General features: G+C 42.7%; 1 protein-coding gene across 1 annotated transcript; it reads right to left on the reverse strand.

Annotated features, from left to right (window-relative positions):
* Nucleotides 1-125: 125 nt before the first annotated feature.
* LOC308383311 (uncharacterized protein) lies at nucleotides 126-10,856 on the reverse strand. Its single transcript, XM_080861183.1, has 19 exons — nucleotides 10,780-10,856; nucleotides 10,417-10,561; nucleotides 8,039-10,200; nucleotides 7,254-7,386; nucleotides 7,000-7,120; nucleotides 6,802-6,906; nucleotides 4,987-5,074; nucleotides 4,740-4,901; nucleotides 4,548-4,601; nucleotides 3,986-4,086; nucleotides 3,670-3,798; nucleotides 3,464-3,560; nucleotides 3,306-3,375; nucleotides 2,964-3,100; nucleotides 2,624-2,850; nucleotides 2,381-2,443; nucleotides 1,850-2,054; nucleotides 951-1,139; nucleotides 126-657 (listed from the first exon to the last, which is right to left on the reverse strand). The coding sequence occupies exons 3-19, from the start codon at nucleotides 9,905-9,907 to the stop codon at nucleotides 424-426; spliced, it is 3,984 nt and encodes a 1,327-aa protein (XP_080717309.1). The 5' UTR covers nucleotides 9,908-10,200; nucleotides 10,417-10,561; nucleotides 10,780-10,856; the 3' UTR covers nucleotides 126-423.
* Between the last annotated feature and the right edge of the window lie 2,407 nt (nucleotides 10,857-13,263).

Consider the following 13,263-nt stretch of genomic DNA (forward strand, 5'->3'; position numbering starts at 1 on the left):
TTTTTTTTAAATATCCGTGTTCCCTGGGTGTGATTACACTGAATGAGCATTAGCAACAACAAGATGCTGAAAGCATTATTTATTAAGACATAAAAAACCCAACATGTACAGCAAATACTTGAGTGCTTAAATCAGCACTTCATTAAATATTAAAAGGATAAATTATGACTCAAGTTTAAAATAAAAAAAGCAGACTGCAATACAGTTAATTCACACTTAAAGGAATACCTAGGAGGCAAGTGCTGTGGCTTTGAACCTTAGTGCTGATTTGAAGACTAATGGTCTCATTCTTAAAGTCTACAGATGTGTTCAGTCGATCTAGACGTTTCTATTAGTTCAGTAGAAGTGCAGTTCTGATTGCGAGAGACCGCAAACACACACTCATGCTGGTGGTGTACATCTCATTTCATCTCAGTCTTTCCTTCACAGGAGCGACTCTGTTCTTACAGTTTTTCCACTGCGTCTTTCGTCTTTCAGGGGCTTCCCCTCGCTCATCATCCTTGACTTCTCTTTGCCATCGCTGTCCACGTTTTCTTTATCCTTTTCCTCCTTCAGCCTCTTCGCTCCTCTCCTCTGGTCCTTCTCCTCTCTCTTCCTCATTTCCTTAAGCTTTTTCTTCAGGGCAGAACGGTCACTTTGACTGCACACGCCCAAAGCCTGATAACAAAAGTGTGTGTTTAAATGGGGTACTAGTGGATTTGGTACACATGCCGTTTTGGACCTCACACGGGGGACCGACTTCACATTTAACAAGAAGCAAGTTTAAAATTTGTTAGTGTAAAACCTCAATCACTTGGACTACTTTGTATCAAGGCTACTCTGTTGTGATTACTAAGAAACACTGCAACCAGCATGAAGAGCAGAGTAGTCCACAATAAATCGTCCTATATAGTTACACCACAACAAAACATTTGGCTCCTGCCCCCAACAGCAGTAGCTCATCTGCTGACCTTGAGTTTCTCACTGTCCATGTTGAGAAGCTGTGTCCCATCCACACTCCTGGCGGCAAACTCTGATGTGTATTTATCCATGTTCATAGCGATTAACCACAGACACACCTGCTGGTTATTCCACTCCAAGACGGGTCGACTTTGCCACTGATTGTTGTTGTTCGTGGGAACTGGGTCATCGTCCAAAGTCTGAGGGGTATGAAAGAATATAGCAGGAGAAGGAAGCTATGATTAAAGAGATTAACCTCCTAAGACCCAAACTCTTCCACGGCATGCATTTTTAATTTCTCTTTGATATTTGGGCATATTGGGGCCCAAGAACGTCAAAACAAAGAATTACCAGATTTTTTTTTTTAACCTTATTTTTGTTTTTAAGAAAAGAGCCACATATGAGGATATTCGTTTAAAATTTTGATAGAACAGTAGCAGTATAATGTCCTCGTAAGTGGATATCAGGCCCTTGTAAAGCAAAATTGAGTATTTTGGTCTAAATAACCCAAAATGTGATGTCTGCATATGTGGATGCCAGGTCCTAGGAGGTTAAAGAGCCTGTGTGTGAAAGCTGGACAGAACGCCCGGGGGGAAGCAAAGAGTGAAGAAAAGAAAGGGAAGGATAGACTCACCTCAGTGGAAGAAAAGGTGAAAGTGTGAGAGTGTCCAGAGAGGGAGTGATCAGACACATGACCCACCATACTGGAACAGCCCACTGGAGAGCCAATACTCTGGAACCAACAGAAATGAAACTGGGGTGCCTAGATAGTTCATTATCTACTGCATATGTACAAAAGCATGCAAGCCAATTTGAAATGAGGTTGTGTTTGTATGAGATTGCTCTACGTCAGAAAGCTGAGACAGGAAGAAGGGGCCACGCTGAGAAGGTTGTGGGTTCATTTTCTTACCTGCTGTCTTCTCCCTGAGGTGGTCAGGTACGGCAAACTGCTGCTGGATACAGACCGAAGTCGCTCCCGCCTACTCTCCCCTTCCTCTTCCTTTTCTCTTCCTCTCTCGCCAAACCAAGGAAATGGCAGGCAAGAGGGCATGGAGGTGACAGAGCCTGATGGAGAGACTTCAGCGGGCTCATCCAACAGGTCATCACTGGATGCCCTGGAGAAGAGCAGTTATGCCCTCATTCAAGGTTCAAGGTTCTTTATTTGTCACATGCATAGTTATACAAGTATAACACACAGTGAAATGTAGCCTGACACGCTCCTCGACATGTGCAAAAATGGGGGGGGGGGGGGGAAGAACATATATGTACACACACACACACACACACACACACACACACACTGGGTGAATGTGCAGTAAACGTATATTAAAACGTATGCACATTTTTCATCTTTGTCAAGAGCAGTAGTGTTCAAAACAGATGTTAGGTTCACATCTTTAAAAACATTCTTCCCCCCCCACCCATATTAGTGTCACCACACCTGTTGCTCACAGACGTCCTGCTGCGTTTTTCGCTTCTTTTGCTGAGAGACTTGCGAAGGCCACTAAAAGAAATATTAAATAAGCTTTAAAGAGTAAATACAAGAAAAAAAAAAATACAACCAGCAAAATTTTACTCAGTGCCATATTCAGCATGTTTGGCAAAACCATCAGAACTCTGAGGCTGAAGAGCAATTTAAGGCTTTAAATTTAGAAAGTGTGAGTCAAAATAAAAGAGCCGCCACCTGAAGTCGGGAAATTTCCTTTTGGATTTTCTAGAGGTGGAGGATTTGCTCGGCGAGGACGGGGTGGTATCCGTGATGTAGATTGGAGGGGTGAAGACTGAGTTGTTTGCAGCTTGAGGACTGAAGGCTGGGAACGATGAGGTGCTGGACACGTCGCTTCTACTGGTTCGGATCGCTGTGGGTGCGGACAGTGACCGTCCCTCTTGTGCTTTCAGGGCCCCTTCTTCCTGTAGTGAGAGAAGACATGATCACAGCTAGAAACTGCATCTTTCACCCCCGTTTCATATTAAAAAAAAAAAAAAAAAAAAAAAGGAAGACAGACAACAAAACTGTTCCTTACCCCTTTTCTGAAGCTCTCTCTGAGTTTGTCTCGTGAAGGCGGTTGGCGCTTGGATTTCTGGGCTAGCTGAGCCCTGGCTTTGTGAGCGCTGGAGTCTAAACGGCTGGTATTAGGAACTGGAATCGACCAGTCTGTGCCTGAGACAAATGCATAAAAGCCTATTTAAATTACATAATAATTTTCCATACTGAAGTTGCATTAGACAACTCAAAAAGCTTAGTGTTCCTCCGCTTCTGAAGCTAGAAAAATAAAATATAATTTATCATCAGTAATATGTAGAGCCAGCTGCCGAGTCAAACAGACATGCAAAGACACTTCACTGTCACCAAAACTGATGCTCACCGGTGTTTGAAGTGTCAGTTGAGTGGCTCTTTCTCTCAGATACTGGCTCTTTTCCCTCTAGCTGTGCAATCTGTGATACACAATGAGAAACAATGACTACAGAGAAATGTCAGGATCAGGTAAATAAATCCTCAAAGCACTGAAAAGCCTCCCCTCACCTGGATTTGAAGCTTTTCAATCATCTCTCTGTGCTGCCTCTCCTTCTCCTCCATTTCTCTCCTCAAATCTGCCTCCCTTTTCTCCCCCTCTTCCTCTCTTAAAAACACATTAAGTCACATGTAAGACACCTTGGTGCAGTTTGACTAACTTGCACAGCATGCTCACTAGTAACACTTTTAGGGAGTTAGCAGGATTTCATGAGTACCTGCTCTGGTATTCTCTGACCAGTCTCTTGGCCTTATTGTATTTGATCTCCAGGCTTTCTGATTGGCTCTGGGCATCAGCCAGTCGCTGGCTTACAACTCTGCACAGGGTCTGGGCCTCTTGCCAATACCTGATAAACAGAGTGGGATTCATTAGCACCTTATCAACCCACATCATAATCTTCATTGTATTTATCAACAGTCTCCAATTGCAGCCTTTAATCTTCATGCCTGCTCCGGTAAAATGCTTTTCTATTCCACACGCTCTAGAAAAATATCACAAAAATGGGACAGAGCATTGAAGCTGCTCAACCGTACTTCTCTAGTTTGTCTGCTTTGTCCTCTCCATCCTCCACTTTTTGCTCCAAGTCAGCCTTCTGGCTCTCCCAACAGGCCTGCTGCTCCTCCCAAGCCTTTAACTAAGAAACAGACAAAACTATCTTTATGCAATGCAAGCATGTCATGTGCACAAGAGGAAAAAAAATGTCTTCCCAAAAAAAAAAAAAGGGCCTTCATGTTGTTAGATCGTATGCGTCAAGACATTTGTTGGAGAAACGACACATTTCCTCTTGCTTTGTGCCATCAAAGCTGTTGAAGTAGTCAAAACTCAACGCAGAAGAAAGATTTCTTTCAGAAAGGCTTTCACCAACCCAGTTATGTCACAGTGGTGATTACTTCAAGTCAAAGGCAGAAAAAGCAGGGCTTGACGAGGAGTGCTGGAAAGCAGCCATGTCCTAATAACTCCACTCTGTGGCGTCTCATACACAGTTAAATGGGTCAGAGGCTTCCAAATTTGGATGCGAAGGTAGTGTATTGAAGTGAGTACAGTCATTGGTTTGCGAGTGAGACACAGAGCCTCAACCTCAACTGAGTGACCTACCTGTTCTTTAGTGTGCTCAAGTTGGGTTGCTTTGCTTCTTAGTTTGGACTGAAGCTGTAAGCACATTAAAGAGCAAATTCATGAATAAACCTGGATATATTAACAATTACAAGAAAGGACGCAGATTTTCAGCATTTCTTTTAGTTTTAGAATATGAATCCAAGCTAAAACCTCTGGTTGAACACAGAGTACCTGCTGGTATTTGAGGCAGAGCTGGTAGTTGTCTAGACCCGAAAGAGCGGACACATCCTCCTCTTCGCAGCAGTCATCCTCCGCCTCCTCTTCATCAAACACCAAGCCCTTCTCTGATATGCTGCAATCATTGTCCTCCACTCTTCTGCCATCTCTTTCTCTCTTCATATAGACACACACGCACAGTTAAATTGAACAGAAATAGTTAAAACAAGCCAACCTCCCCCACTTCTACAAGAGGACACACCTTTCTGCTTTTATCCATTTCCAGGCTTTCATTTATCAGTCGCGCCACCTCGCTCTCCACCCCCTCCTTCTCTCGGCCAATCAAAAACCTGCAGGGAAAAAAACAAAAAATCCCCAGAAATCAATCACAGGTGTGATCAATCACTCCATCTCACCACACACCTGTGCAGATTGTGTTAAATTGTGCGTTTTACAGCAGACATTCTGGATGCTTTTTTAAGTTGCAGACTCATGGCAGATCTTTCAAACACTAAAGTGCACCTGAGAGAGACAAGGAAACACTGATGTATTCTTTGTCTTTCATCAGCTGGTGTGACATATTATCGCTGCACTCTTGCAAGTCATAAGCGGTGATGTTTATGAAGCAGGATTTGCCATTTGGCAGCTGTGCCCCCTTGCTTCTCACTTTCTCATCCTCACTAGGAGGAGCTATCCCACTTTTCAGGTGTCACCAATAACATTAATGATGGCATGACAACTAATGCCAGTCAGCAAACACAGATAACAAGTGCAAAAGTACAAAGGCGACCCCTGAACTAAAGCAGCCGACTGGAAACTGATTCGTCATTATTATTTACTACCGGGTTCATCCTGCTGCGGCGTGTCAAAATGTACTCTGAGTGTTGGTGGTACGCTGTCATCGTACATTAGTATAGCTGCAGGCGCTGACTGTTTTTAAACATGCTCTAAATGTCGGTGCATTTACAGACACTCAGATTATCCAAAAATGTTGGATGCGATTTATAAATGTTGCTTCAAAGTTTATATCAGAAGAAAAACCCCAAAACATTGCTGTGTGAAAAGACAGACCACATGAGGGTGTCATGAAGAGGAAATAATGAGCTGATGTGTTCATTTCTGGCATTTAAAGATTTGCCAGATGGCATCCAAAACCTACAATATGAGGTGCTCAAGTGTTTATTATAAAAGAAATTAAAATGTTTCTATTAGTGTTTTTCATTATGATCTGAAGGGCTGACAGACAATCCTGCACACTATGGCAGACTTAAGAAAATCTTAGACAGTACTGTGAAGAATATATTATGTGTTAACCGAGTTAAACTTGCAAATACAATATCACCCTTATGATAAAAGACTAAAAATATCTGAGAAGACTTTATTTATAGCACTAACATTGTTTCATCTTTATACAACTTTTAGACATCTTAGGAGGCCCTGTCACTTATCTTTGCACATTATTTTTAAAGTGGAATATCAAAGAAGTGCACAAACACACTTTTATATACGGTTTACCAAAAAAACGATGTTGGAGTCCGCATGCTTTTTTGCGCCACGGACCGGTTTAATGTCAGACAATATTTTCACGGACCAGCCTTTAAGGTGTCGCGGATAAATACAACAAGTAAAATGATACAACCAAGACAAAAACTGTGGTATTTTGTAAATATAATAATAAAAGCAAATTCACTGTGTAATTGTGTAGCTTTATTAGCAGCGTTCTCCTGAAATGCGCCAACAACATTGAGAGTAACGTCCTCCTCTCTGCCCCTTAGTGCTCTCGGGTCGCTATGGTAAATATTTCTTTCAAAATAAGACACAACTACAACACGGGAAAAGACCCAGGGAAACAGAGTTAATGATAAAACCCCTGAAAACCATAAATTTCACATCCTAGTCTCAACTCTTGCGGCCCAGTACCAAATGACCCACAGACTGGTACTGGTCCATGGCCCAGGGGTTGGGGACCGCTGGTCTAAGATAACAGCAAAAATACACAAAGCTGTTCAACATAACAAGAATCAGGACGTGTCACAGACAAAAAAAAAAAAAAAAAACTTGCTGTGTGGTAACTTACTTGACGAGACCCGATGTGTTCTTAAGGACTGTGGCTGCAAACAGCTGGGAGACTCCAACTAAACTCACTCCATCCACCTCCACTATCTGGTCATTCACCCGAATCCTTACAGAGATAAACACATACAGACTGAGGAGAGTATCTACCTTTATCTTGGTTTTATTCAGAGAAAAAAAAAATAAAGACACTAAAGCTAACCTTCCATCCTTCTGGGTTGCTCCTCCTTCAGTGATTGTCTTGACAAAGATGCCAAGTTTTTCCAGTCCCTGGTCAGCACCTACACCCATCCCAATGATGCTGATGCCGAGTCCATCTTCACCTGGAGGGTGTGGGGGGAAAAAAAGGTAGTGAAGACATTGGGAATTTATCCTTACATTAGCTACATTAACTGCTAAAAATCATTAGACGTTTAACAATCAGAGGAGAGAGGAAAAACAGATGCTCATACAAACCCTTTTTTATCTCCACTGGAAAAACATCCATCCTTTCCACTCTCTTCTCTAGCTCAAACTCAGCCGAAGCAGACACTGGGTCAATATCTTCATTGTGTCTGTCATAATCTGCATTAGAATAGGTGTTGTACACCTGAAACACACCATTCATCATGCAATTAAGGCCTCAACTTAGGTTAACATTGATGGCAATTTTAGGCTAAATGAAAATGCCTGTTTTTTTGCATTCTTATCTGGTGCATATGTTCACTGTGGGCTGACTAGAAAGATCTGCAGCTATTGACACAACAAGACCTTGTTTATACAGACAAATGTGGTTAGTGTGAGAGCCAGCATCGGATCGAGTAAATGCAAACACTTGAGCAAACTGTACCAACAATTACAGGATTGCAAAATATCTAAGTGTACACACACAACTTCCATATGACATTTACTGATGCCACACTGACCACTGCTACAGTAGTTTGTTATAATCGATCCAGATTAATGCCGCGGGATCTTTTTCCGGTGTAAAGGCAGCTCTGAGCCGAGCGCTGACAGAGGGAAGCGTGTGGAATCTTGTCTTTCCTCCTCTCTTAATGGATTAGAAACATTGCTTTGGGCTAACACCTCGCTTACTCAGATTCAAATAGCAGCTGGAACTGACAGTCACACAAATCTACGACAAAAGAGTTTCTCAAGTGCATGACTTTACAGACCTTGCAGCTTTCAATAAAATGAGCAATGGTAGCTTAAAGCCTGCAAACCCTTAACGTTTGCGTTATTTTTCACAAAGGTTTCCCTACCTTGATTGGTGCCGAGCAGAACTTGACCTTCCTCTCGGCATATCCATCCTCATTCTCCTTGTCGGAAAGTTCAGGCACACCGGGAATTTCCTCATACTCCAACAAAAGCTGGTTTTCCAACTCTTGTCTTGGTGGAGTGGAAAGCTCTGGATGGGACTGGGATTCCTGATCATATGCAAAAGCCTTGTTCTCAATGCCACTGATTAATGCATCTTCTTTTTGGGCCTCTTTGCCGCCTCCTGCTTCAGTGTTTCCATCACTACCTCCTCTTAATGCTACATGCTTGACCTCCTCAGTTGCAAACTCTGCTTGCAGCTCAGGTGTTCTGCCTTCTTCCTTCCTACTTTTCTCTTCTTTCCCATTTTCCTTTTCTTGACTTTGTCTACATTCCTCCACTCCACCTTTGCCCTTTCCCACAGCCTTGTTGTAAACTTCCTTCTCTTGCACGATGACCCTTTCCTTCCCACCAAAACTCTCTTCTACCACTGCATCAGTCATTTTTTCCCTGTTGCCTCCTTCTTCTGTCGACTTCTCCTCAGCCCGTGCTACGAACTCTCTGTTCTGCTCCTCCCTTCCACCCTCCCATTGTTCACTCACCTGCAGATACTTGTCTCTTCCAACATCCCTGCCATCCTCCGTTCCTCCTTTCTCTGTCATGCTCCCTGACAGCTCCTTCTGGTGGTCTCCTGATGAAATAATTGGTCCAACATTTCGTACTTGTAATACCACCCTGTTTTCCAATTTGTAAGGTCCCTGTGTTTCCACACTAGGCTCCTCAAACACATCATCCACTGAGGACTCTTCACCTGGAGCTATACTAATATATGTCACTTGATCCTTAATCCAGCATTTATTCTCTTTCCACTCCTTCCCTTCTTCATTCTCATCACTTTCTGATGACTCATTTTTTATGCTGACCAACTCTGCTCGAAGCGTCTCCTCAGGGGTCAAGCAGGGGTTAAGACAGGATGCTTCTCCTTCTGTTTGTGATACTTTGATTTGATCGTCTTTGTCAAAGTAGTTGTACTTGTTGGATGCATCGCCAGGAATATCTGAGACGGGGGATTTAGGGCACCTTGTCAGTGAAGATGGTGTAGAAGGCTTCAGCAAGGAAACATTTATGATATGGTTCATGGATTTGTCTTTATCTAAGCCATCCTCTTCTGTGTTCCTCCTTTTCCCATTTCCCTCTTCCACCTTTTCTACATTGTTGACTTCTACTTTCCCATCTTCCATCCCCTTGCTTCCCCTGGCAATCAGGGGTTTTGAAACCTGGCCTCCACCACCCCCATCTTCCATCATCTTGCTCTCAAACAATCTTCGAGTTACAGAGAACTTCTGTGCCAGAGCAGCTCGGTCAATATCCGTAATTTCCTCCGCTCTGGATGGTTTATCTTTCAGGGAGGATTCTGGGATAGAAATATTTGTTGTTACAGTGCTCAGAGCAGATGAGGAATTGATGACTGAACACCTGGATCCAGGAAAAGGTGAAGTCTGGAGCTGTATGCTAGGATTTGGGGGAGAAATAAGCACCGTGGAGCCAGAACTTGGCACTGGGCCGCTATCTTGTTTCAACTGCTGGCTGTCCATTTGAAGAAAGATGTTATCTCTGATTTTGGTCCCCCTGGTGCTGTGGATTCTACTTCTGCAACCTGTGCTACCACTGGTGCTGGTGCAGGACATTAGGGGCTCTGACAGGCTGGACTCCAGCTTGTTAGGGTGCACAGCAGAGCGCTGGGCAGCAGCAGATTTGGTCCCTGGCTGTAAACTGGTCCCAGTGTCGAATGAGCATTTGATAGCATGGAAATCAGATTTGTAAGTTATCCTGTGAGGGGAGGCACTTCGGCCTTTGCTCTCTGTCCGCATCATTGGAAAATTTGGAGGTTCTCTGGCTAAGAGAGAAACTGTGGACAATCTGAAATAGATGCTTTTCGTAGCTAGACAAAGCACCTGGGGAAAGGCAAATGTTTGAAGACTTGCTGGTACAGTGAAATGGTTGCAATAAGGCAAGATATTCTTGACAAAAGCTGGTGGTTTACAAGTTTACTGCATTTGTGTGATGACAGCAAACATTAAAGGCAGGCTTTTGGTCTGGGAAGTTCATTGTCATAAGGTAGACTCCAGATTCTTCAATTCATTATCACCACCACAGTGAAAATCTCCTGAAAAGCACATTAAGAATAGCTCAGTAGGCGTACAGTGCAAACAAACATGAAATAAATAATACCTTTTTAGGTGCCTCAAAATCTATAAAGCATCGCTCTGTCCTTAAACCCTTGAATCAAAGAAGAAAACAAAACGCTAAACCTCAGTTACTGACTGAGACAAACTATCCAGTGCCAGGATTAAGAACAACACATTTTAAAAAAAATACTCACTCTTTTATCGAAGAATTTCAATCGCCAGAACAGTTTAAAAGATAAAAACGTAGCATGTAGACATTTTTGTATATCTACTTGACACAGGTATCCACAATTAGACTTGTTTGCGGTCCCTTCTAGACAACATTTAAGTTCACACGCCCTGTCGAAAAAAAGGATTGAGGGCGTGTGTACATAAGCTTGCGCATTTTTGCACTTCTAATATCAACGATAGTCTAAATCAGTTTATTTAGATTATTGTTTCCTTAACGTTTTAGGCAAAAAAAATTCCAATTAGATAAATTAATTAGTCACATTAACGGAATCTGGCTTCAAGCCCGGGTCAGTTAAGCTTTCTTTTCATTGCAACCCTACACCCACCTTTCTGACAGCTTACTGCAAAAGCAGTGTTTTTCTTGGCACAAGACTTTTCCTCGGACTAACTGTGACTAGCTAAAACTGTCTCGCAAAAATGAAATCGCAAATTTGTCGTTCGGAGCTCGGATTTCACGACGGCATGTGAAGGCAGCAAAGTTCACCAACCTGGCGAGTGTGCGCGCGCAGTTTAAAGGTCGCGGGCTCCAGCGCGTTAGGGCTCGTGATCCAGCGGTTAGCTAAATTACAAGAAAGTAACTGGAATATTATTAAAGTAATAGCTCTTTCTCTAGACCGTCCCCGACAGTTTCGTCTCACCATAAAAGTGCTGCTGCTGTCAGTCGGTGCTGACGGCTCCCTTGCTGAGATAAATACAGACAGATGGCGACTCATGTCTCTAAATACTGTAAATGGATTATCCCCCTGTAATCCTGTGTAAACTACTCCAGTAACTGTGTAGCACTGACGGTGAGTGGGTACCAGCCCTCGGGCAAGTTAGCCTACATTTAAAAAGTCAGTTGTAACATCTGTGCCCTATAAAGTATTTATCTTCAGTGGAAAGTCTTATTTTGGTCACTAAAGCCTATTACAGTCTCATATTTAGTGGTGGTTGTTAACCATTGTGAGGCTAATAATGCCATCTGTTGTAATACCTGTTTTGTAGCTTTCCCCCATATTATTGCATAATGCTAAACATGGTAGTTCTCTCTTAAACTTCTACCAAGCATGCAGATCTGTGCTACATCCACTTACCTTCACCTGTTTCCTGCTTCTCAGCATTACTGCCAGAGTTGCTGTCTGTAGTAAAGAAAAAATGTCACTAGCAGAGCCTCTATTGGGCTCAGAGGCAGGCTTGGTGTGAATATTCACCTGTGTGCATGATGCAGGTTTGTGCAGTCAGCCAGATCTCCCACTGTCTACCTGTGTGTGTGTGTGTGTGTGTGTGAGGCAAAATGGGAGCAGTGATGCAGCACCTGTGTGTGCTCCTGCCTTGTGTGTCTGTGTGATGCCAGCGGGTGAGTAGGTGCAGTACCTATGTCTGTCTGAGAGGTTGGCTTGTGTGGCAGATGGGCTGGACTGGATTTCAATGGACTGGACTGAACCGTGCAGAGCCGAAGAGTGGTTCTGCTTGCTATGACCTGGATCTGACAGGAGACTATTGTCCCAGGTGGCACTGGGACCTAGTTGATATAAATACTGGCCAATCACAAAAGCCTTCTTCTGAATGAGGCTAACCAAGAGAGGGAGGGAAAATGAAGGGAAGATGGAAATTGAGGGAGTGATGTCGCGGTGGGCGAGAAAGTCAATTTTGAGAGGTAGAAAAGTGAGCGAGGCAGAGTAAATGAAGACAAAGAATGGAGGCAGAAAATCTAACCTGGAATGTGAGAAGCAGTAGAAATGTAAAGGACTGAAGAGTAGAGAAAACAGCAAATTGTAGGAATGATAAATGCTGTGAAGTGACAGCAAGCCCCCTCTGTTTTACTCAGCAGTATTTCGGATTGATCGCAAGTAAGATGAGAAATACAGAGCCCTGTTTGTGCTGATAGCTCTCAGGTCACCTTGACTTGTACAGGAGTTTCTGTCTTTCTCTCCTCAGATTGACATAAAAAAGAGACGGTTACAATTTAGACACAATAATAGACCCGTCAGTACTTGTGCCAACGCATAGGTTCTCTTTGCAGCAGTACTATTGTGTTTGTGGGTTTGTGGACAGTGCTACTGTACGGCGAGTGTGCTGCTAGTGTGGAAAATGGAGCTAAACAATTGCTGTCAGTGTCCCTGGAGAACAGATTTGTCACACACCAGCACATTTTCTTTGTTGTTCTTATTGAGCTTTTATTTCAATTTCACCTGTTTTGTTGCTTTATCACAGATTGTATGTTTCAGTATGTATCCCAACATTTCAGCGGATATGCAGCATGAAACTGCAGCACAGAAATTGGATGTGGACATATATTTACCATTAGTACAGCTGTTCTGTTGTTAGTCCACCAGAGAGCACTGACGGCTTTATTTCATGACCTCAGTGAATATAGTCCTTTCAAAATCATGTAGGGATTATTGCACATATTTTAACTATATATCCATTCATCCATTTTTAAAAAAAATATTAGCCAATTTATTAAAAAAAAAAGTCTAAACTAACCCTAACCCTCTGACTTACCCCAAATCCAGAAAAGTTGGTACGTTGTGTAAAATGTAAACAAAAGCAAAATGCATCATTTATAGGTCTCATGCTCCTATATTGTATTCACACTAGAATATAAAAAACATGTTAAATATTTAAACTGACAAATTTCACTACATCATAATGATGGCACTAACATGTCACAAACAAGTTGTGATGGGGGAAAAATACTAGAAAAGCAAGTGGTACTAAAATATAAATAAAAACAACAGGTGGAGGAATATTTTACAGCTAAGGAGGTTAACTGGGAGCAGGTCAGTAACATGACTGGGTATGAAAAGAGCATTGAGTTTCTCAGAAGT

The sequence above is a fragment of the Rhamphochromis sp. 'chilingali' genome, assembly GCF_963969265.1.
Source record: "Rhamphochromis sp. 'chilingali' genome assembly, chromosome: 16".
In the NCBI taxonomy this organism is placed as follows: Eukaryota; Metazoa; Chordata; class Actinopteri; order Cichliformes; family Cichlidae; genus Rhamphochromis; species Rhamphochromis sp. 'chilingali'.

Coding starts and splice junctions, on each gene's coding strand:
- LOC308383311 (XM_080861183.1), bottom strand. CDS start 9,907: ATGATGCGGACAGAGAGCAAAGGCCGAAGTGCCTCCCCTCACAGGATA. Junction 5,075..6,801: donor AACACATCGGGTCTCGTCAA/GTAAGTTACCAC, acceptor TTTTCCCTGCAG/GTTTTTGATTGGCCGAGAGA. Junction 3,561..3,669: donor GTCAGAGAATACCAGAGCAG/GTACTCATGAAA, acceptor TGTGTTTTTAAG/AGAGGAAGAGGGGGAGAAAA.